General features: G+C 35.5%; 1 protein-coding gene across 2 annotated transcripts in view; it reads left to right on the forward strand.

The window, feature by feature from the left end:
• The window catches only part of LRP12 (LDL receptor related protein 12), an 89,084-nt gene that overhangs the window by 24,778 nt on the left and 38,362 nt on the right, over window positions 1-25,944 (forward strand). Inside the window, exon 2 of one of the 2 annotated variants that reach the window (XM_061123615.1) lies at window positions 13,092-13,148. The exons of the other annotated variant lie outside the window; for it this stretch is intronic. Within the exon in view, the coding sequence (XP_060979598.1) occupies window positions 13,092-13,148 (57 nt within the window). The remainder of the gene's footprint in view (window positions 1-13,091; window positions 13,149-25,944) is intronic. 2 annotated transcript variants of the gene reach the window in all.

Raw genomic sequence — 25,944 nt, forward strand, 5'->3', positions numbered from 1 at the left:
TAAAAGTTCAACTCTCTTTGCAGAATTGACAAGCTGATTTTAAAATTCATTTAAAGGAAATTACCTGGTGGTTCAGTGGTTGGGACTCTGCACTTTCATTGCTGAGGGCTGGGTTCAGTCCCTGGTTGGGGAACTAAGACTCTACAAATGGTATGTCATGGCCAAATAAATTAATTAAATTATTGATAAATTGATTTAGAAATTCAAGTGATTCAGAATAGCCAAAATAATCTCAAAAAAGAACTCATACTTCCCAATTTCAGAAGCTACAGTATCAATACAATATCACGCTACAGTAATGAAAAGTGTGTGATACTGGCATAAGGATATATATTTTAGATCATTTTAGATCAATGGTATAGAATTGAAAGTTCAGCAGTAAATAGTTATATTTATAGCCGATTGATGTTTAACACAAGTGCCAGGATAATTCACTGGGGAAAAATAATATTTTCATCCAGTTGTGAGACAGCTGGTTATCCACATGCAAAAGAATGATTGTGACCCTTTTTTAAATACTGTACACAACAGTTAACTCAAAATGTACCAGAGACCAAGTATAAGTGCTAAAACTGTGACACGCTTAGAAATAAACATATGAGTAAATCTTTGTGATCTTGAATTACAAAATGGATTCTTGGATAGGACTCCAAAACACTAGCAACAACAGCAAAAATAGGTTAATTGGATTGTCTCAAAACCAAAAAATACCTATACTTCAAACACATATTTCAACATCAAAAAACATCTTTACATCAGGAAAGTGGAAAATTAAACTACAGAATGAAAGAAAATATTTGTGAATCACGTATCTGATAAGGGATTAATATGCACAATATGTAAAAACTCTCAAAACTCAACAAAAACAAAAAGACAACTCAGCTAATTAAGAAATGGGCAAAGGATTTGAATAGATGTTTCTCCAAAGGATATATTGACATCCCCAATAAACACATGAAAAGAACCTCAACATCATTACTCATTAGGGAAATGTAAGTGAAACCACAGTGAGATAACACTTCACACCCACCAGAATAACTGTAATAAAAAGACAATAAAAAAGTATTGTTGAGGATATGGGGATATTGGGACTCTTACACATGGCTGTTGGGAATGTAAAATTGCACAGCCATTTGGAAAAAAGTTGGGCATTTGCTCAGACAGATAAGCATAGAGTTTTCAAAAAGACCCGGCAGTTCCACTCTATGGATATACTCAAGAGAATTGAAAACATGTCTGCACAGAAGCTTGTATAGATATCCATAGCAGTATTCACAAAAAGTGGAAACAACCCAGATGTCTGTCAGCTGATGAATGGATTAGCCCAATGTGATTTATCCATATAATGGACTACTGTTGTGCCATGAAAAAGAATGAACTACTGATGTGGCACAACATGGATTACCCATGAAAACGTTATGCATGATGAAAGAAACCAGACATGTAAGATCACATATTGTATGGTTCCATTTATATGAAATGTTTGGAATAGGAAAACCCCATAGAGACAAAAACTAGATTAGTTAATGTAGGGGCTGGAAGAAAACAAAAAAGAGGAATAACTGTTAATAGGTACGCTTTTTCTTTGGGGTTGATGGAAACATTCAGGTATGAGATAGTAGTGATAGTTGCACAACTTTTTGAATAAAAACCACCGGATGGTACACTTTAAATGATGAATTAAATGTTGTGTGAAGTATATGTCAGTAAATCTCATTGGAAATATAGGTGTATGATTCTTATTTTTCCTGGATTTCTGAATCCATTCAAACCTTCATATTTACTCTTGTGAAACACAGAAGTCACAGGTAGGAACCTTCGAACCCATGTACTCTTTAACTGAGCCCCTTTCTAGTTTGTTTTGTGAGTTCTTACATCAATGCTTCAAGCTGTTTTACAATAAAGATTATTTCTATTTGCGTGAACGTGGTCACTGAGGTACTCAGCAGTGGGATTCATAACTGTCTTGCATGTTTTTTCAGGGATATGATTCATCCTCTGAATACAGGTAACTTGTGTTTGTATAGTATTTGTTCTTTGACTAATAGTTCATTGTCATCATGCCCTTATTTGAAGATATTTCCAGCATAAAATCTTACTAACATAATATAGGAAGCCTAAACATAAAAACAGTGAATTCCCAAATGTCTTTTAATGTGCTTTGAAAATTAGAATGTTTATTTCCATAAAAAATAATGTTGTAAATGATCATTATTATTATTTTAAGTAGCAGGTGGGTTCAGGCCAGTTCATAAAAGTCTATTAAATCCATAATGAATGCCTACAATTAAAAAGCTATAGAAGTAATAGTTTTAGAATACCAGTAATTAAATAAAGCTGGAAAAGAAGCTCTGTCTCCAAGGGATTTCTTAACCTTTTTTTGCACAAAACGTCTCATGTATTTGTTAGACACTATGGAGCCTGTTTTCAAAAGAATGTTCTGAATTTTTTATACACTTTTAAGGCATTCACAAACATCTTTGTTTAGCCATGACCTGGGAAAAGTGTGTTTATTAGTCTGCTTGGGCTGCCTCATCAAAATACCAGAGACTGGGTAGCTTAAACAACGTAAATTTATTTTCTTACAATTCTGGACGCTAGAAGTCCAAGGTCAAGGTGCTGTCTGGGTTGGTTTCTGATGAGGTTCCTCTTCCTGACTTGCAATGTCCATCTCACTGTGTCCTCACATGGTCTGTTCTCTTTGCACAAATAAAGAGATATCTGATGTCTCTTCTTAAAGAAACAGTCTCATCAGATTAGGTCCTCACCCTTGTGACTTCCTTTAACCTTAATTATCCCTTTGAAGGCCGTGTCTCCAAATACAGCACCTTGGGCATTTGGGCTTCAGCGTATTAATTTTGAGTGGCACATTTCAGTCCATAACAGTATACTTTCTCTATACCTTATTTGACCAGGTAGAAATAACTGTATTAAAATCACTAAAAAAAAATGAGATTGGGAGACTTCCCTGGTGGTCCAGTGGTCATGAATCCACCTGCCAATGCAGGGGACATGGATTTAACCCCTGGTCCGGGAAGATCTCGCATGCCATGGGGCAACTAGCCCATGTACCACACTGCTGAGCTTGCGCCCTAGAGCCCACACATCCTAGAGCCCGTGCTCTGCAATAAGAGAAGCTACCGCAGTGCGAAGTCCACACACCAGAACAAAATAGCCCCCTACTCACCACAGCTAGAGAAAGCCCGCATGCAGCGGTGAAGACCCAGGGCAGCCATAAATAAATAAATGTTTTTTTTTTTTTTTTTTAATTAGCTTGGGTAGAATCAGAGCTTAAGACCTAAATATTCTAAAGTAATTTAGACCAAAAAAAAAGGTGCCTCCACAACATGAAAATCTGGAAAGAAAGTCTGGGGAGATTATTAAAATCTCAAAAATTTCTAGTTATTGAAATCACAAACTCCCAAAAAGGAATGAATGGCAGAAAAAACTAAGGAAATTAAGTAATTCCTCAATGACTTGACTAATTAAGAACATGTTCCCAAGATAAAAAGGATATTTAATAACCAAAAATAAAAGCATTGCTATTAGTAATATAGAGAAAACACAAGATTGAGTTCAGCAAAAATACCAAGGACAACAAAGCAGCCTTTTAAGCATTTCTTTGTAGAATAAAGAATAACAGAGAAGAATATAAGTCTGTTACTTTGACAGATGGTGTAATACTGGTGATGTTTATGTCCCCTCTGTCAAATATACTACTCTTCACACTGAAAGGGTAAGAGTAATTGTATCTGAGAGTCTTCTTGAAGGACACAGGTACAAGGATTCTAGGAGTTCATCCAGAGACTCTAAATGCCTTAACGAGTTCTGACTTAGGTGGTAAAATACTCCCAGGGAATGAGAGAAAGAAAGAAAGATCCGATGATTGGGAAACAGAAATGCAGTTTTGATTTTCCAAAATGGGGTAAGAAGGATGAGAGTTCCACAAACCAGCAGTTACTCATATGGCTCTAGGGAAGATCATAGGAAATAAAAGAATACCTGGGAAAAGAAATCTACAAGCCATATGAATTTGGTTAGAGCAGTGTTACCAGAACCTTATTTTTTTTTACAGATTGGTAGTAGGCCTGTCAGAGGCAAGTGTTACTCACTTCTACAAGGGCATAACAAATTCTCTTATACACTTTGCACAATTTAGAAAAGTTTCATCTGGGTACTAGAACAACATCTAATACAATAATCATCCTAACCAGAAACAACTACTTCTTTTAATTTCTTATGGTTGACTTTTTGCATCCTTTAGTGAATTACACACACAAAAAAGGAATTTGAATGAAAAGGAGTGAAGATAGATTAAGAGACTTATGGACAGCATCAAGGAGACTGACATATGCATTATTAAATTGTGAAAAGAGAAAGATTCTTTTTTTTTTTTTTGAAAGAGAGATTCTTAAAAGCAGCAAGACCAAAACTTGTTACATGCAAACAAATCCTCATAAGACTATTAGCAGAACCTTTGCAGGCCACAAGGGAGTAGCATGCCATATTCAGAGTGCTAAAATAAAAAGAAAAAAGCAACTGCCAACCACAAATAGTTTACCTGGCAAAGTTGTTCTTCACAATTAAAGGAGAATAATGAGTTTTCCAGAGAAACAAAAGCTGAAGGACTGCACCACTATACTGCCTCACAAGAAATGTTAAAAGGAACTTCTCCAAGTTGAAATGAAAGGATATTAATTAGGAACAAGAAAAGATAATAAAAGTATAAATCTCACTGGTAAAGGTAAATACATAGTTAAATTCAGAATATTCAAATGTTGTATTGGTGGTTAGTAAATCACTTATAACTCTAGTATGAAGGTTTAAAAGCAAAAGTATTAAAAGTGTGACTAAAATAATTTATTATGAATACTCAGGGTGAATAGATATAAATTATGACATCAAAAATACAAAATGGGGGGAGTAAAAATGTAGAGCTTTGGTGTACATTCAAAGTTAACAGCTTAAAGTAGACTGTTATAAAATATTTAAGTCTCATAAGAACCACAAAGCAAAATGCTATGGTAGATACACAAAAGAGAGAAAGCTTATCAGACCACCACAGAAGATCATCAGATCACAAAGAAGAAAGTAAGAGAAGAAAAAAGGAACAAAAGAATTATTGAAAAAACTAGAAAACAGTTAACAAAATGGTATTAGTAAGTCCATTTTGGATTTCTTTCTCTTTTTGTTGGTTAAAACTGCCTATTGTCTCATGTCTGAACTTGTGTTATTTTTTTTCCAACATTTTCAGACATGAGACAGCAGGCAGTATAAAACTGTGATCTCTGAGAAATAAAGATCTCTGGGAAACAAATTAAAGAGTTCTTTTATTGCATTAGCTTTCTACCTGGAGGAAGCTGGTCTGTTATCCATTGCTTCATCAGGACCAGCAGCAGGAGTTCTGTTTGAGGTTTTAAAAATCTTTCTTTGTTGCTATTAAAAATTGTATCTTCTCTTATCTTCTGACTGGCTGTTGCTTGTTTCTATAGAGGTGTTTTGTTTTTGTATGCTTATTTTATATCTTGCTACTTTACTAATTTATGATATTTTTTATAACTTTGCTCTTGACTGTCTTGGGTTTTTCAAGTACATATACAATCATATCAGATACAGATGGATGTCGTTTTACCTCTTCTTTTCCAGTCCTTATGCCTATAATTGTCTTTTTTTGTGTAATTGCACTGGGTTAATATCATGGCTAATATGGTGGGTACTCCTATCTTCCATTCCCATTTTTAGTAGAAAAGCCTCCAAAGCTTCCTACCTGAGTAAAAAGCTTGCTAATTTTATTTTGGTTTTATATTATTTGCTTCTGTTTCATGTATTTTATTTTTCTTTTTTTTTCTTTTTCTTTTTTTTTTATTAGTTGGAGGCTAATTACTTCACAATATTTCAGTGGGTTTTGTCATACATTGATATGAATCAGCCATAGAGTTACACATATTCCCCATCCCGATCCCCCCTCCCACCTCCCTCTCCACCCGATTCCTCTGGGTCTTCCCAGTGCACCAGGCCGGAGCACTTGTCTCATGCATCCCACCTGGGCTGGTGATCTGTTTCACCATAGATAGTATACATGCTGTTCTTTCGAAACATCCCACCCTCACCTTCTCCCACAGAGTTCAAAAGTCTGTTCTGTACTTCTGTGTCTCTTTTTCTGTTTTGCATATAGGGTTATCATTACCATCTTTCTAAATTCCATATATATGTGTTAGTATGCTGTAATGTTCTTTATCTTTCTGGCTTACTTCACTCTGTATAATGGGCTCCAGTTTCATCCATCTCATTAGAACTGATTCAAATGAATTCTTTTTAATGGCTGAGTAATATTCCATGGTGTATATGTACCACAGCTTCCTTATCCATTCATCTGCTGATGGGCATCTAGGTTGCTTCCATGTCCTGGCTATTATAAACAGTGCTGCGATGAACATTGGGGTGCACGTTTTTCATATGTTTTAAATTATTTTCTCAGTAGATAATCAACTCTTTGGTGGCAAATACTATGCCTTTTACTTACGTATCATCAACCTACTGTTCATTCGTTTATTTGATCAGATTTGGACTAAGTATCTCCTATTGTGTGTTGGGTTCTGTGCTAGTCACTGGGATACAAAACAGAACAAACCCAGCTATGTCCCAGCACCCACCCACCTTCCCCCACCTAGATTAAGGTCACACAGTAGACATTACACAGATAATACAAGTGTGATAAGTTTTCAGAAAGTGACAGTTCTATAGGAGCCTGTTAACAGAATGACCTAACCTAATGAGGGAATCAGGAGATACCTTCCTAAAAGAATAATATGTTAAAGTCCAAAGGCAAAAGACACAACTGACTCTTTTCTAAGTGAAATCTAATATTTCTGGAAAGAAGAGATGGAGTGGAAAAGTGAATCACAAGAGAGGAGACTTTTGGAGTAGTTGGGAAGGCTCATACTTTGGAGAGTTTGGTAAGCCCTATTTACAATTTTGAAATTTTTCTTTAAGTAAAGTAAAATAGAAACGATGTTTGCTTTGGGGGTATATATATGTATGTTCATATTTTGATGTTTGATACTTCTCACTGCACAGTGAAAATAGGATTGTAGGATGCTGATCATATAAGTGACTTGTAACTGCTGCTCATTAACTTTTTAACCAGTGATCTTCCCCCATACAAATTGGAGTAGCTGTGGGAGGTGGGTTTTAATTCTGAAAGTTAAGAAGTTAAGTACTGTTTCCTTTGCAAGCAAGTATATTCATGTCCACATTTCTTTTTTTAAGTAAGGAGCACAAACTTTTTAATGACTGTGAATTTGAATTTTTAATCCATCCAATTACTTGCTTTTTGAAAAAAAATTACTAAATTGCTATAAGCTGGTTTTCTTGCCTTAAAGTGAACTGCTTTTTTTAAGGATAAGCTGAGGGAAGCCTTGTGAGGCACTTAGGGTGTGTCTGGCATGTATCTATCACATCTTGCAGTATTTATTAGCTATTTTTTAAGAACTTTAGTTCTTAATAAGAATAGACAGGAAGAAAGATACAAAGCAACAAGGATGGAGAGACCGTGAATTAAGATATTCTCTAAATGAGGATATTCTGTTTATGCGGGTGAGTAAATCTTAGGAGAAATTGTTATTAAGGTTCGTGAATAAAATAAGTAGTAAAGCTAAGGTTTGATTCCACAGAGTCTGGTTCCAGAGCTCAAATTCACCACTCTGTGGTCTCTTTTCCTAAAACAGTACATATCTCTTTTAGAAGGTTCTCTCTTGTATTGCAGAAATTACAGAACCATATTTTAGCTTGGTAAGAAGAATTATAAGTGGGACCAATTATCTTTGGAATTTGGTTAATAGGAATGAAAAAAAATTAAGCCTTAAAAATTATTTCCTTATTTAAGTGATAATAGAACTTTTTCTTGTTTTCTAGGAGTTCTAGCTAATGAGCTGGTCCACTAAGTAATTAGTTGCTAGGTGGCCCAGTAATAAAGAATCCACCTGCCAATGCAGGAGGTGCAAGAGACACCGTTTCAGTCGGTGAGTCAGGAAGAGCCCCTGGAGGAGGAAATGGCAACCCACTCCAGTATTCTTGCCTGGAAAAATTCTGTGGACAAAGGAGCCTTGCAGGCTACAGTCCATGGGGTCTCAAAGAGTTGGACATGACTGAGCACATGCACACACACAGTGTATGGTTATAGAAGTAATGTTTTATCAGACTGTGTATTATTCCAGTATATAGCAACTTTAAAGGGTGACTTATGTGAGAATATCTTACATGGTCGCCACTGTAGTTGCAATGAGGAGGTGGTGTGTGTACAACCTCATATGTATAGGGTTTTCTTCTCTTGGGTGTTGGGGGCTGGGCATTAGGGGAAATATAATGAACTTTGTATTAAAGCAATTTGAGGCAATGCTCTCAGCTTATAACATGTGTTTTGTAAGTGGCATGTTTGTAAAAATGACAAGTATACCTCAATTAAGCAGCCCACTTATTTCATGTGATACTTAGAGTAGGAAATATCTAGTATAATGTAATCCTCAAAAAAGGGATAGTTATTTGATGATATCAGAAATATCATTTTTTTAACTTTTAAGTAGGATTGTTTTTAAACTAGAGTAAATTTGTGGGAAGTTAGTAGTATCATGTTTTATGACTTAAAGTATTGTTATGTTGGTTTTAAAAATCAATAATACTTCTGAAATTATAATGTTTCATACAATATTTATAAGACTTCTGTTTATTTAGAATGATTGGAAAGGGACTATATGTATTCTCTATTTTTTTGATAATATGGATAAATTTTTTTAAAAGGAATCTGTGCCTGTTGTAGTAAATTCGGTCAATGCTGAAGTACACAAAGTAGGTCTTCCTCTTTAATTTCAGTTTGTGTATAGCCTTAGAGACACACACACATATGTGTCTGTGTGTATGTGTGTGTGTGTATACACACACACATGCTTTCATATATGTTATGATTATATAAACATATGCATTAACTATATATACACCATTTAAAAATTAAAATTAGATCATATTCTAATGTTATTCTGAAGCATATTTAACTTAGTGGGCATATCTTTTCATGTGATTTCATATAGAATTAGGCTTCCCTTGTAGCTCAGTTGGTAAAGAATCTGCCTGCAATGCAGGAGACCCAGGTTTGATTCCTGGTTTGGGAAGATCCCCTGGAGTGGGAAATGGCAACCCACTCCCGGATTCTCTGTCCATGAGAATCCCATGGACAGAGGAGCCTGGCAGGCTACTGTCCATGGAGTCGCAAGAGTTGGACATGACTTAGCAACTAAACCACCACCACATATAGAATTAATTCAGTTTATTTTTTTATTGTAAGACTGTTTTTACTTTGTTCATTTACATGCTAACGGGGATATAGATTAAATTCTGTTATTTTCTACTGACAGAATTCTCCTAAACCCTATAAGATAGGTATTATCTGCTCTGTTTTAAAGATGAAATTAAGACACAAAGAGGTTAGGTAACTTGCCCCAAATTGCACAGCAAGTAAATATTGGAGCTGGTGTTAGAATCCTGGCAATCTAGTCCAGAACCCACAGTCTTGAATACTACATTGTTACTATTTTCCTTCTGCTTGTCTTTATTCTGTTTACTGAATTAGAATTAAAAATTTAATGTATAAAATGTATCTAATATTAAAACTCCTGAGGATAATTTAATATGCTACCTTAAGGGTATTTGAATCTTAGGGTCACAGATTACACAGCTTTAATTTGGAGTTGTAGCTACTTTAGAAGTAGAAGGTTTAAACCCTGCCTCTCAAATGTTAATGTGCGTTCAAATCACTGGGAGCAGGGGAGTGGTCTTGTTAAAATGTAAATTCTGACTCAGTAACCTGGGGCAGGGCCTGAGACTCTGCCTTTCCAACAATAAGCTCCCTGTGATGCCTGTGCTGCTGACCTTCTTGTAAATAGCAAAGGTTGAGGCAGTTTATACTGACCTTCAGCCAATCTTGTTAGTTGTTTATTGAATCTGTTTCTTATTTACTGTTTTGTTTATGCTACCAATTTTCATAAGTGGTACACATTAAAGAAATAATGTAGGAGCTTTCTAGTAGTTTCATTTCTCTGTATCATTTAATATTGCTGGGAAAAATGTGGCTTCTGTGGTACTAATGTTCAGTGCTCATATAAATAACTGATCCAATTTATTTGTGTACTAAATACAACTTACACACCTATGCCACCATTTCCACTGGATCATTTTTAATGGAGGGAAGTATAACCCTTCTTTTCATTTTGAAGGCTGTAGTTGTGGTTGAACTAAGAAGGTTGTTTTATCACTAGTATTCTTCAGTAATAATTAAAATATATTTTACATAGCTATAAAAATGAATTTCTGTTCAGTGCAGTCTGTCTGGCACTGTTCTTGTTCATTTGCTAAGTCATGTCTCACTCTTTGCAACTCCATGGAGTGTAGTACACCAGGCTCCTCTGTCCTCAATATCTCCTGGAGTTTGCTCAAGCTCACATCCGTTGAGTTGGTGATGCCATCTAACCATCTAATTATCTGCTCCCCCTTCTCTTTTTGCCTTCAGTCTTCCCCAGCATTAGGGTCTTTTCCAATGAGTCAACTCTTTGCATCAAATGGCCTAAGTATTGGGCCTTCAGCATCAGTCTTTCCAGTGAATATTCAGGGTTGATTTCCTTTAGAATTGACTGGTTTGATCTCCTTGCGGTCCACAGGACTCTCAAGAGTCTTCTCCAGCACCACAATTTGAAGGCATCAGTTCTTTGGCACTCAGCCTTCTTTATGGTCCAGTTCTCACAACCATACATGACTACTGGAAAAACCATAGCTTTGACTATTTGGGCCTTTGTTAGCAAAATGATTTATCTGCTTTTTAATATGCTGTCTAGGTTTGTCATAGCTTTCCTTCCGAGGAGCAAACATCTTTTAATTTCATGACTGTAGTCACCATCTGCAGTGAGGGAGGCCAAGAAAAATCTGTCACTGCTTCTACTTTTTCCCCTTCTATTTGCCATGAAATGATGGAATCGGATGCCATGGTCTTAGTTTTTTGAGTGTTGAATTTTAAGCCAGCTTTTTCACTCTTTCACCTTCATTAAGAGACTATTTAGTTCCTCTGCATTTTCTGCCATTAGAGTGGTGTTATCTGCATATCTGAGATTGTTGATATTTCTCCCGACAGTATTGATTCCAGCTTGTGATTCATTTAGCCTAGTAATTAGTATGATGTACTCTGCATATAAATTAAATAAACGGGGTGACAATATACAGCCTCGATGTACTCCTTTCCCAGTTTGGAACCAGTCCATTGTTCCATATCTGGTTCTAACTTGCTTCTTGACCTGCCTACAGATTTCTCAGGAGGCAGGTAAGGTGGTCTGTTACTCCCAACTCTTTAAGAATTCTCCACAGTTTGTTGTGATCCACACAGTCAAAGGCTTTAGTGTAGTCAATGAAGCAGAAGTGATGTTTTTCTGGAAACACCCCTGCTTTCTCCATGATCCAACAAATGTTGGCAATTTGATCTCTGGTTCTTCTGCCTCTTTGAAACCCAGCTTGTACATCTGAAAGTTCTCAGTTCATGTACTGCTGAGGCCTAGCTTGAAGGATTTTTAATATAACCTTACTAGCAATGTGAAATGAGTGCAGTGGTACAATAGTGTGAACATTCTTTGGCATTGCCCTTCTTTAGGCTTGGAATGAAAACTGACCTTTTCCAGTCCTGTGTCTCAGGTGCTTAGCTGGCATGGTTTCATTGCATTGTCATGGCCCTCCCATAGTCTCCCTTCATTCATTAGCCCTTTGAGCACCTGCTCTGTTCTGGGAACTGTGCATACAGTGGTGAGGCAGGCGAACACAGATTCTGCTGTCCTAGAGCTTAGCTCCTTGGGGGATGCGAAACAGCAATCAAGCAACCATAGAAATGTGGTGGTTTAAAAGATAAACTACTAATTATAGTATTTGCTATTATCTTCACTCTTTGAACCTTCAGAGAGAATTCTGCTTTTGCCATTGAAGTTTCTCCCACCTAGCTTCCTCTGAACCTGCCCCGCACTAGGGAGAATGCCTTAGCAGCTGGAAATTGACCTAAGGCATAGACAAGAGACAAAACTTTAGAAGTAAACATGAGCAACTTGTACAAGAAAAGTAGAGGTAGATGGAAGTCATTCATAATACAGCTAAATTAAATTTTTAAGGATAATACCTGAGGGACACTGTTTACTCATTTAAAGGAGTAAATAGTTTCTACTTTAAAAGGGGTCTTTTTTAAATGCTATTTTTCTAGCTGATACTTGGTAACTAATTTCAGTTACTTGAATGCTTTCATGTGCCCAGCTTTGTGGTAGGAGGTATAGAAAACCAGGGGCTACCAAAATAGGATATAATTATGTCTCTACTCTAAAGACGATTGATTGATTGATTGATTGAAAGTCTCTCAGTCTTGTCCGACTCTTTGCGACCCCATGGATTATACAGTCCATGGAATTCTTCAGGTCAGAATACTGGAGTGGGTAGCTTCTCCCTTCTCCAGGGGATCTTCCCAACCCAGGGATCAAACCCAGGTCTCCTGCATTGCAGGCGAATTCTTTACCATTTGAGCCACAGGGGAAGCCCCTAAAGACTATTAGAGTTGTTGATAAAATGTTGACAGACTTAGAAGACAGTGCAAAAGCCAGACCTTTTTTTTTTAAGTACCAACATGTGTGACTGTAACAGTGAGCACATTGTGGACTATTAAGCATGCTTTTAGAGAAATGCTGTTTTAAAAAGTATATGATTGTCCCTTTTCTGGTAATAGTCCTAAGTTCTCTTTTGACTGTTCACTTGACAGAAAATTCTTTCTGATATTAATCACATCTATGTATTTGGCCTTTATATTACACTACCGTGTCATGACTTCCAAAACGTTTTGTTGTTCTTACTGAGATTATGATTTGGGGCTTTGTAATATTGTTTTGAAGATTATTATGAGACTTTAATTTAGTTTCTGAATATTATAAGTAGCTCTAAGTACCTGTTTTTCTGTTAGAGGGAGAATCTGAAAATTTTTTTTAAATTTTTATCTTGGAAATTAGTTTATTCATTATGTTTAATTTTAGGACATGGTGCTCTTGCAGAACATTCTGAAAATGTGCATATTTCAGGAGTGTCAACTGGTAAGTCATTTTTTGTAATGTTTAAATTTCATGCATGACTTATATGGTAAATATTGAAAGCCACCTGGTATCTTATGAAGTGATATTTGGCTATAAAAGTTATTACTGCTTTTTGCAGCATGTAATAAGGAAAGAACTGGAACTTGGAGAAATTCTCACAAGATAAAATTGATTCTTGCATGGCTGTGGATTGATTATACTTTTCCAGACGGACTGCATAATTATTTTTCTGTACAAACATTGAACCAAGAGAAAAGTTAGCTCAAGCTGAATTTGTGTTTTCTTTCCATAGAAAATTATATGAAATGAAATTTATGAAAATGTAATTTTGAATGCTGCTCATAGCATTGGAGCCTTAGAAATTAGCATTTTTGCCTGACTTTTTAGATGAAATGCTACTATACATAAAACTGTAGTACTTGAATGCACAGTTTATATGTTACTAGAAAAGCACCCCAACATGTTTGCATCTATGAGATTCAGAAACTTGCTAAGGTAAATGCATTTTTCCACCTATTTAAGCTTTTATAAATTAATAATTACTTAAGGGCCCATATCTATTAAAATGTTCATTCTTATGTATAAAAAATAAATAATAAGGTCCGGGAACTATATTCAGTATCTTCTAATAAACTAATGGAAAAGAATCTGTCACCTAAAATTAACACAGCATTATAAATCAACTATAATTCAATTGATTTTTTTTTTCATTCTTAGGTGATTTCTACAACTTTGATACCATTTTTACCTTATCAAGTACAGTTACTTGGAGAGCAAAATCTTTATTTTTCACATATACTGAAATAGAGTTTCTTACTATTATTCCCTATATTCTTAATGAGTTTTGTGCAGTTAAAAAAAATTGCAGTTGGTGTATTTGTCAGTTTACCGCTTGATTTCTTCATGTTTTCTTACAATTTTGTGGTTATTTTTTTCTCATTAAGCAAAACTGAAGGTTTCCTCTTTTGTTTTATATCTTATTTTATATTTAGAAAGTTAATAGACTTAACAAGTAGTCTAGGAGTTAGCCTGTGCCAGGCCAAACAGATTGACAGGTCTGGTTTCCTGAAAGTGAAAAGCAGGTGCCTTTGCAGCCTATGTTAATTCTTCTACATTGTGTTTCCCCATTTTCATATGCTTTCAAGTGTCATACAGTTGTGTATATCAAGTTAAAAAAGTTTATTTAGGGTTGACCTTAATTTTCTCCCTTTTCCTGCTTTGGATATCTATTGAGAATTGTGATGACTTTTCCAAGTTGTCACTATGAAGTAAGAAATTGTTTGCAAACGTTTAATTTACACAGCCAAGTGATTATTATCTAATTCAGTGATTTTCAAATTTTTTGGTCTCAGGACCCCTTGTAAGCTTTTAATAATATCAGGGACTGTATTAGTCTACTCAGGCAGCTACCATAACAAAACACCATAGGCTGAGTGGCTTAAATAGCTACTTAGTTTCTCACAGTCTAGAGGCTAGATGTCCAAGGTTACTTAGTTTCTCACAGTCTAGAAGCTAGTAGTCCAAGGTCGGGGGGCGGGTGGGGTTGGTTTCTGGTGAGACCTTTCTTCCTGACTTGCTGATGGGGCCTTCTCACTGTGTCCTCACATGACATTTCCTGTATGTGCTCTCAGAGAAAGTGAGGTACTCTGGTGTCTCTTCCTCTTCTTTATAAGGATCCCAGCCCTGTAGGATTAGGGTCCCATCTTTATGAGTTACAGCCTGACTTCCAAATACAGTCACATTTGAGGGTTAGGACTTAAGCACATGAGTTTGCAAAGGATGCAATTCAGCCCATAACAAGGATTTCAAAGAGCTTATGTTTATATGGCTATAGCTACTGATATTTACTGTATTAGAAATTAAAACTGAGAAATTGTTTAAAAACTTCTTCATTTACTTGGATATGAAAGTAGTGAATCCATGGCATCTTTACATCAGTAACATAATTTTATTAAAAACGCATTTTCCAAAACAACATCAGTAAGAAGAATGGTATTGCTTTACAGTTTTGCAAACTTTTTAAAGATTGACTTATAAAGGAGTACCTGGATTCTGACATCTGTGCGCTCAGCCTTTTGTAACATGTTGCTTTGTTTGACAATATAAGGACAATCCAGCAGTACACCAGTGTGTGATTTGAAAAGAGAGGAATATTTCCATAACTGTTTTCAGATAATTGTGAAGATTCTTCTTTGATGTGATGCCAGAACTCAACAGGTGGTGGTTTCTTAAAGGGTAGTTGCAAGTGGGATCTGAAACTGCATCAGTGAACTTTTGTTCCCTGTTTTACCAAAATCCAGTGACCGTTCTTGTCCTTTAAAGGGTTTTTTTTCACCATGCATGATTTTGTAATACGAATTAGATATTTGAAAATATTGGTTGACTAAGTTATGTGGATTTATAACATAGGTTTATTTTCTCATAGTTCTGAAGGCTAAAAATCCAAAATCAAGGTGTTAGCAGAGTTGGTTTCTTCTGAGGCCCTTTTCTTTGGTTTGTAGATGGCTATCTTCTATCTGTATCTTCTCATGGTCTTCAGTCTGTGTATCTGTGTCCTGATCTCTCCTTATTAGGACACCCATCACATTAGATAGGACCCACCCATGTGACTTCATTTTAATTTAGTTGCCTCTTTAAAGGTCTTGTCTCGAAATCCAGCCACATTCTGAGGTACTGGCGGTTTGGACTTTAACATAGGAGTCTTAGGGGTAACACAGTTCAGTCTGTAACAAAAGGAGTGTTTTAATTAAATGTATTTATATATCAATAAATTAATTTCAGAGCCCAGTGAAACCTTATTAATGACTTACTGTTTTTCCTGAAGGTTTGTCTTATAAAATCTTTCTTTTGTGGAAAGAGAAGATTAAGATGAAGTCTATTCCAACCATATCATTAAAAATATAAATGAATGCTCTCTCAGAGTGTGGTTTTGGATATAGATTCATTGCAGTTTTTCTTTAGTCAGTATGGAGCTATAGAAGGTATAATGCTTGGTATAGTATAAGCCTTCTGAATTCCTTGTATCCCTAGTTGAAATGAGAGCCCTTTCAGTGCTCTTATAAATGGGAAATTAGCTTTTGGAAGAATCTCTAAATGTAGGACTTGCTCTTTCTTGGGCCCAGCAAGCAGCAAAAGTGACGAGGTGGCTCCATGTTCTGTGGAACTGCCTGCTTCTGCTCTTCATCTGCTCTTTTCAGCTCTGCTGCTTCATTTGACAGTGCTTTGCACCTTAGCTCATTCATTCTTTATGTTCTGGAAATTTTAATGACATTTTTGAAGAACTTTAACTTAGGTGCAGTAGTATTTTCACGTAATTTATTACCCAGATCAGGACACTTTGAAAGCAAAAAGGTACACTGTTTTCAATATGCTGATACCACAGGCAAACCGGAACTATCCTAGACAATTTGGAATGTACAGTCACCCTAACTGTAATGAATTAAATTCATTCAGCTTGTATTAAACACCTGATATGTACCTTGTGCTAAGAAGGATGGGAGTAAGCAGTAAGTAAAAATATTCCTTCCCGACTGAGCAAGCTCATCTGCTGCTCAAGCCAAGGCCTCCGCTGCCCACCCTTGCAGGGTCCTGAGTGCCACCACCACCAAAGCCTCCTTTGATCATATATAAGGCGCATGTGGCCCGTCTATGCCAAAGCCTCCTCCAGAATCTACCCTGGGCACCCCAGCGTAGGAGCAGAAGCTGCTGGTGGGGGCTGAATGCTAAAACATGGGGTTAGGAAAGCAGATCCAGGGAGAGGACTGCTGTTGGCTGTGCAGAGACAACATGAAGGGATGGGAAGATCTGAACAGACGAATCACAAGTAGGGGCTTCCCAGGTGATGTTAGTGGTAAAGAATCCCCCTGCCCATTCAAGAGACATAAGAGACCTGGATTCAATCCCTGGGTCAGGAAGATCCCCTGGAAGAGGAAATGGCAACCTGCTCCAGTATTCTTGCCTGAAAAATCCCATGGACAGAAGAACCTGTGGGCTACAGTCCATGGGGTCACAAAGACTCTACACAACAGAGCACACACACACAGGCACAGGCAGTCACAAGTAATGGAATTGAAACTGTGATTAAAAATCTTCCAAGAAACAAAAGTTCAGAACCAAATGGCTTTAAGGTGAATTCTGTCAAACATTTAGAGACTGGCTAACACCTATCCTTCTCAAACAATTCCAAAAAATTGCAGAGGGATAAATACTCCCAACTTCATTGTACGAGGCCACCATCACCCTGATACCAAAACCAGACAAAGATATCACAGAAAAAAGAAAATTACAGGGCAATATCACTGATAAACATAGATGCAAAAATCCTCACCAAAATACTAGCAAACCAAACCTAACAACATTTTAAAAGGATCATAACAATGATCAAGTGGGATTTATCCCAGGAGTGCAAGGATTATTCAATGTATGCAAACAAATCGATGTGATACACCATATTAACAAATTGAATAAAAAACATATGTTCTTCTCAATAGATGCAGAAAAAGCTTATCCAGTCTCAGTACTTTTATTCAACATAGTTGTGGAAGTTGTAGCAACAGCAATCAGAGAAGAAAAATAAAAGGAATCCAGGTTGGAAAAGAAGTAAAACTCACTTTTTTCAGATGACCTGATACTGTACATAAAAAGTCCTACAGACACCAATAGAAGACTACTAGAGCTCATCAATGAATTTGGCAAAGTTGCAGGAATCAAAATTAATACTCAGAATCTCTTACATTCTTATACACTAACAATGAAAGATCAGAAAGAGAAATTAAGGAAACTATACCATTTACCATGCAACAAAAAAAGAATAAAATACCTAGGAGTAAACCTACCTTAAGGAGGCAAAAGAGCTATATTCAAAAAGTTGGACACGACTGAGTGACTTTCACTTTCAAAAGACTAAGTTACTCATGAAAGAAATCAAAGATGACACAAGCAGATGGAGAGATATACCATGTTCTTGGATTGGAAGAATTGGATTGTGAAATTGACTGTACTACCCAAAGCAATCTACAGATTCAGTGTAACCCCTGTCAAATCATCAAGGACATTTTTCACAGAATTAGGACAAAAAATTTTACAATTTGTATAGAAACACGAAAGACCTCAAATAGCCAAAGCAGTCCTTTTTTTTTAAGATTTATTTTATATTTTGGCTGTGGCGGGTCCTTGTTGCTGCCAGCGGGGATGACTTGTGGCAGTGCTTGTTGCGGAGCACAGGCCCTAGGCACACGAGCTTCAGTAGTTGGAGTACACAGGCTCAGTAGTTGTGGCAGATGGGCTTAGTTGCACAGCAACATATGGGAATCTTCCTGGATCAGGGACCAAAATGGTGGTATTCCTTTCATTGCAAGGTGGATTCTTAACCACTGGACCATCAGGGAAGCCAGGCCGAAGCAGTCTTAAGAAAGTAAAACAGAGCCGGAGCAATCAGGCTCCCTGACGTTATACTATACTACAAAGCTACAGTTATCAGGGCAGCATGGTACTAGCACAAAAACAGGAATATAGATCAGTGGAACAAGATAGAAGGCTCAGAAATAACCCACACATCTACGGTCACCTAATCTGTGTCAAAGGAGGCAAGAATATGCAATGGAGAAAAGACAGTCTCTTCAATAAGTGGTGCTGGGAAACTGGTCAGGTACATGTAAAAGAATGAAATTAGAACATTCTCTTAACATTGTACACAAAAATAAGTTCAAAATGGATTAAAGATCTATATGTAAGACTAGATACTATAAAATATAGAACACTCTATGAGATACTATAGATACTCTAGATACTATAAAACATAGAACACTCTATGAGATAAATCACAGCAAGATCTTTTTTGACCCATCTTCTAGAGTAATAACAACAAAGAGAAACAATTTGGATTTAGTGAAACTTGGACGCTTTTGCACAGCAAGAGAAACCGTAAACAAAATGAAAAGACAACCCTCAGAGTGGGAGAAAATATTTGCAGATGAAGCAACTAACAAAAGATTAACAGCTCATGTAGCTCGATATCAAAAAAACAACCGATCAAAAATGAGAAGACCTAAATAGATACTTCTTCAGAGAAGACCTACAGATGGCCAACAAACACATGAAAAGATGTTCAGGATCACCAGTTATTAGAGAAATGTAAGTCAAAACTACAGTGAGGTATCACCTCACACCATTTAGAATGACCACCATCAAAAAATTCACAAATAGTAAATACTGAAGATGGTATAGAGGAAAGGGAACCCTCTTACACTGTTGGTGGGAATGTAAATTGATTCAGCCACTATGGAGAGCAGTATGGAGGTTCCTTAAACTAAAAAGTAGAACTACCACGTGACCCAGCTATCCCACTGTTAGGCATATACCTGGAGAAACCATAATTCCAAAAGATACATGCACCTCAGTGTTCACTGCAGCACTGTTTACAATAGCCAGGACATGGAAACAGCCTAAATGTCTATCCACAGAAGAATGTATAAAGATGTGGTATGTATTACTGCTGAATATTACTCAGCCATAAAAAGGAATGAAATTATGCAATTTGCAAAAATGTGGAGAGACCTAGATGTCATATAGAGTGAAGTAAATCAGAACAGGAACAACTTATCATATAATACTATTTATATGTGGAATATAAAAAAATGATACACCTGAATTTATTTGTAAAATAGAAATAGAGATCCAGAAGTAGAGAATGGATATATGGATACATATGGACATATGGACAGGAAAGGAGGGGTAGGGTGAATTAGGAAAATGGGATTGACATATACATTAATATTTATAAATTAGATAACTAATGAGAACCTACTATATAGCACATGGAATTCTACTCAATGCTCTGTGATGTCCTAAATAGGAAGGAAATCCAAAAAAGAGGGGAGATATATATATATATATATATATATGTCAGCTATATATATATATATATATAGCTGATTGGCTTTGCTATACAGCACCAACTAATGCAACATTGTAAAACAACTGTACTCTAATAAAAATTAATTTTAAAAATATTCCTGTCTCAAAGAACTTACCATAGAATTGAGAAAATAGACATGCAAAAGGTGCACCTGTAGTGTGTTCTTAATGTAGTAAATCCTTTGGTAAATAATGACCACATTAAGGTTGATCATGAATTTATAAAAGGCCTAGTTACAATGTCTGGTGTGTAGTAAATGATTTAATATTTTTCTTAGTTGTGAGTAGTACTAAGTACTTAGTTTTCTTTATTCATATGAATTTTTATGGGAATTAGTAATTTACGATTAATAATATAGCTTGGGTTCTTAGGCCCCAGATAATTTATTTCTATTTCTAGCATTCTGGTCATTTTCATCTTCCTCTTTCTCAAATCTTTGCTAAGAGATATGTTTTTATCCTTTTGCTGGTTCTTATGCTATAGGAATTGTCATGAGAAAATGGGAGTTAGCAAAAAGTATACAGCTAGTGGTTGTATAATGGAAAAGAATGACTGGATAAAGTGTTATTTTTTGTATGCTTACTTTCTTTAGAACTTTTAATGATTTTCATGCGTGAAAATCATGAAAATTTTTTACATGATTTCATACATAAATCATGAAATTTTATCATAGAAATTGCAAGTAATTGTATATAAGAACGTAGGAAGGCTATTTTAATATTCTTTTTTAAAAATGCCTAAATTAAATGCCTCATGTTCTCTTTTGAATGTCTAAGTTTGTAAAATGGCTAATTTATTGTTCATCTACTACATAGAATGAAGCTTTTTTAGATCAGATTGATTTATACACATTAAACAAATATATTTGATTTTTAATAGGTATCTACTTTAAATTTTATTATATAATCCATATTTATTTGAATCAGAGTAATTCTAGATGCACTAACCTATAATGGAAAAGAATCTAAAAAAGAATATGTATATATATGTATATATCTATACACACACACACGCATATATACATATATAACTGAATCACTTTGCTGGACACCTGAAACTTAACATAAATAAACTGTATTTCGATTTTTTAAAAAAGAATATTTCTAGATGTAATTTGATTATGTCCTCATTGCTCTTAATTACTTCCAAGTCATTTTTTTTGTTTTCACAAATTCTGTTTACACATTATATAAATTACATTAAATATTTATAAAAATTGGAAAAAGAGCAAAAAGATTACAAAAATCACCCACTAACCTTGCATTCTTAATAACTAATAATATTATAATTTATTTCATTTGTACTGTATGTATACCTTTAAAAATAATTGTATATGCATCTGGATTATAACTAATTGTGTCTCCTGCCTTTTCTATTTAACATTGTATAGAATACATTTTTTTCATAGTTGTTATTTTAATACCTATATAGTAAAGTTTCCATCCTGTGGCTATATTGTAATGTTCTTAAACGTATCATTGGTTTTTTTCCCAGTGGGTTCTCCCTAGTCTGGATCATGTTGCAAGGAACAATTTAATATATATTTAGCCCTTTTTTAAATTTCTGAGATTATTTCTTCGGCGTAGATTTCTAGAATTGGAATTACTGTATCAAAGGTCATAAAGAAATTAATGACTCTGAAAACCTTTTGACAGATTGCTTTCAGAAAGGATTGTACTAATTTACCGAGTTACCCCCAGAAACGAGAGCACTTAGACTGCATATAATCATGTTTTTCCTGTTTAACTTGTTTCTTACCTTGTTTCTGTTAAAGTCCCAATCTTTTATTTTCCCCAGACTGTTCAGAAATGTAGCTGTTCACTTCTTTTCAGATTCACCGCTCAGAGTTGTGACATTGCAAAGAATAAAAGAATGAGATTGGCTTTCTTTAATGGTTAAGCAGAAACTACCCTGAAATTTAAGACTTTCTGGTTGTTAATAGGTACAGATGTTGGAACAAGTGCTTTCTGAGCTAGAAAGTTTTTATTTATGAAATTTAACAAGTTATTCCCAGTTCACCAATGATACACCTGCTGAATGTTCCTACATTATAATATCTGTAGCTAAAAGCTCTCAGGTTAGCCCAGTCTTGAATCTTCTTTGTATTTGACTTCAAATCTTTGTCAGGCAAGGCTGACATTTCAGAGAGCAGAGAAAGAGAGTTTTCTGCTTAGGAAGTTTCTATCCTAATACATGTTCATATTAATTGAATTACCAGAGTATAGAAAATGGTAGTTGTTACCTGTTATTCTTCCTATATTCTGTCAAAGTTTTTATTTTATTAAAATCATCACCCTTTCTTGTTTTTGTGTTTTTTCATTTTATAGTTCCTATTTTTGTCCTCAATGGTCTAGCATGCTACTGATCCTATAAGTCTTTTAAAACTAATAATTTAGTTGTGGGCCTTTTAAAGTAGGAGATATTTTCTTTTTTCTTTTTTTAAATTAAAATGTGGACCGTTTTTAAAGTCTGTATTATATTTGTTACATATTGCTTATGTTTTATGTTTTGATTTTTTGGTTGTGAGGCATTTGAGATCTTAGCTCTCTGACCAGGGATTGAACTCATGCCCCCTGTCTTGGAAGGTGAAATCTTCATCATTGGACTGCCAGGAAAGTCCCTAGGAGATATTATTTCTAAGTTGCAATAATTTGCTTACAAATTATTGAGCAACATTTTACAATAGCATGAAGCACTGTAGTAAAATAGCTTTAGTTTTATCCAGTTTTAGGCTTGAGTACTATAATATGGTATATTGAAGTTTCCCTGGAAGAACATCTTGATCTATTGTCATCGTGATCATTTTATTGTCCTAGAATTTTCCGATCTTACCAAAAAAGCGTCTGAACGGAAATGAAGCTTAAACTATCATTATTTGATAGCAGTTCACAGTTGTTTTTTAAATATAGAAAAGTTCATGAGTAAAGCAGCAGGTACAAGTGGTTCTTTGTACCTTCCCTGTTATTTTAATGTTATTTTCAGTTATTCAGTTAAATACCTGGACCTCTTGCTAAACTTATGAAAACGAATTTCACCAGTTCTTTTAACCAATACAGTATCTTTTATTCATGTTGCAAATGGCAGGGGGGAAGAAAAGTGTATGAATTTTATAGTTTTTAGGATTTCAAAATATAAAAACAGAACTTTGTGTGAACCCAAGGAACTGTCCTTCAAATGAAGAAAGTGAGTGGAGAATACAAGACAGTACATTTAAAAAAAAAAAACAAATTAGTTCTGGAAACAACACCACATTAGTTTTCAGTTTTTCAAAATATAAAAATAAAACTTAGTATGAACACAAGGAACTGTGCTTCAAATGAAGAAAGTGAGTGGAGAATACAAGACAGAGTACATTTCAAAAACAAAAAAACCACCACATTAGTTTAGTTTATAAACAATGACTATACAAACATTGCCTGCCTTCAGAGAGTTTATTTTTGAAACACTTGAGCTTTTGGAGTAGAGCATTCCCTGTTAATTTTAGCAAAGAAATAATGGTTGTATTATAATGTTTATATATTATACTTTTATATGTAATATTATATACTACATAATTAAATCTACTATAACATATTGTACAATAATATATTTTATGTGAAGCATTTATCTAATCATAACATTTCATGTGTTATAAAATGTTTACTGAACAATTGTGTTTATAGCAAGATTATTGTATCTTATAATTGTATGTTCTTAATAAAGTCAACAGCAGAACATTAACTGTGTTCTATCAATAGAACATTAAATGTGTGTCTAGCCATACCATAGAACAGGGTGTAATGTGACAGAAGTGTGCACTGTTGTAGATGGCAGAAGTGATCATCTGCTCAAGTGAGCAGGCCAGCTCTGCTGAAGATAAAAAACAGGTTGCATTCAAACATTTGACATTTTCTTTTCTACTCTGTTAACCTTGAGAATAAATTTTTTTTAACTTTTACAGTAATTATTCAGTGTGGTGTTGTTCATTAAGTCATTTCTGATTCTTTGTGACCTCTTGGACTGCTGCACTCCAGGCTTCCCTGTCCACCACTCTCTCCCAGAGTTTGCTCAGATTCATGTCCATTGAGTTAGTGTTGCTATCTAACCATCACATCATTTGCCCCCTTCTTTTGCCTCCAATCTTCCCCAGTATCAGGGTCTTTCCCAGTGAGTCAGCTCTTTGTATCAGGTGGCCAAAGTATTGGAGCTTCAGCATCAGTTCTTCCAATGAATATTCAGGGTTGATTTCCTATAAGATTGACTAATTTGATCTCCTGCGGTCCAACGAACTCTCAAAAGTCTCCTTCAGCACCACAATTTGAAAGCGTCAATTCTTTGGCTCTCAGCCTTCCTTATCGTCCAACTCTCATATCCTTACATGAATACTGGAAAAGCCATAGCTTTGACTATACAAACCTTTGTCAGCAAAGTGATGTCTCTACTTTTTAATAAGCTCTCTAGGTTTGTCATAGCTTTCCTTCCAAGGAGCAAGCATCTTTTAATTTTACGGGTGCAGTCACCATCCTTAGTGATTTTGGAGACCTGAGATCATGTTAATTATTTGTACTTTTGCTAAGGCATGGATTTGAAGATACTGTGCATCTGTTGTGCAAAAGCCAGTCACTTAGCAGATGAACAACATTAATTAACAGACCTATATGGGACTTCCCTGATGGCACAGTGGTAAAGAATCCACTGCCAATAAAAGAGACACAGCTTTGATCCCTGGGTCGGGAAGAGAAAACAATGGCAACCCATTCCAGTGTTCTTGCCTGGGAAATCCCATGGATAGAGCAGCCTGGCTGGCTACAGTTCCTGGGGTTGCGAAAGAGTCGGATATGACTTAGCAACTAAACAACAACAAACGGATTGATACAAGTTAGGGGGTGATTTAATCTTAAGATGCAGTGATAGAAATATAATATCCAGAACATAGTCCATCAAACTCTTTACTCCTCCCTTAAACATAATCTGAATATTAGGTTTATTTCTGGATATCACCCCTGACAGAGGACACCAACACTGGAATACTCTCAGAAGATGTGTTACACTAAAAATTCTATTAAGGCTGATAGAAATGACTTAGAAAATTGTGAACTTCAAGGCCAGCTTATCTTTGCTCTGGTTCCTGCATTTCTTCTATGTTTCCAGCAAGAATCACAGTAAACTTCAAAAATTAATAGTTTTCCCATTCTGGAAATAGAAGTAGTAGCTTACTTAGCATTTTATTCATCTAGAGTGCTTAAATTTAGAAAATATGAGTAACGTATCAATCGTTTTTATACCCTTCCAGGAAAAAATTGCCCTTTTACGGCCTTTTTAAAAAGGTATAAAAGGTTAAATCTTATGTATTCATTTCATCTTGTGCTTTGCCAGCAAAATTCAAAATTATTCTTGCCCTTAGAAATTTTAGGATAAAACTAGTTAGGTAGTTCCGTTAAGAGTACGCTGCTGGTCTTAGATTCATATTGTGCTGTAACCCTGTTAGAACTAAGAAGACTGTATTTTTTTTTTTTAATTTTCCTTCTGTATTTTTCCACATTTTGTACCTATTTTGACTCTTTAAAATGTATTTTACTGCCATGTAGCCCCTGATTATTATTTGTTTGTTCTGGACATTGTTGTCAGTATTGTTTAGTCACTAAGTCTTTTACGATCTCATGGACTGTAGCCTGTCGGGCTACTCTGTCCATGAGATTTCCCAGGCAAGAAGGCTGGAGTGGGTTGCCATTCCCTTCAGAGGATCTTCCCAACCCAGGGATCAAACCTGGGTCTCCCGTATTGCAGGCAGATTCTTTATCACTGAGTCAACCTGGGAAGCTCTGGACAGTAGTGACCTTTAAGAAGCCAAGAAGTTATTGCCTTGAATAGAGCTAATGACCAAGTGAATATTTTTGTCCT

This window comes from Dama dama, chromosome 21 (assembly GCF_033118175.1).
Source record: "Dama dama isolate Ldn47 chromosome 21, ASM3311817v1, whole genome shotgun sequence".
Taxonomy (NCBI): domain Eukaryota; kingdom Metazoa; phylum Chordata; class Mammalia; order Artiodactyla; family Cervidae; genus Dama; species Dama dama.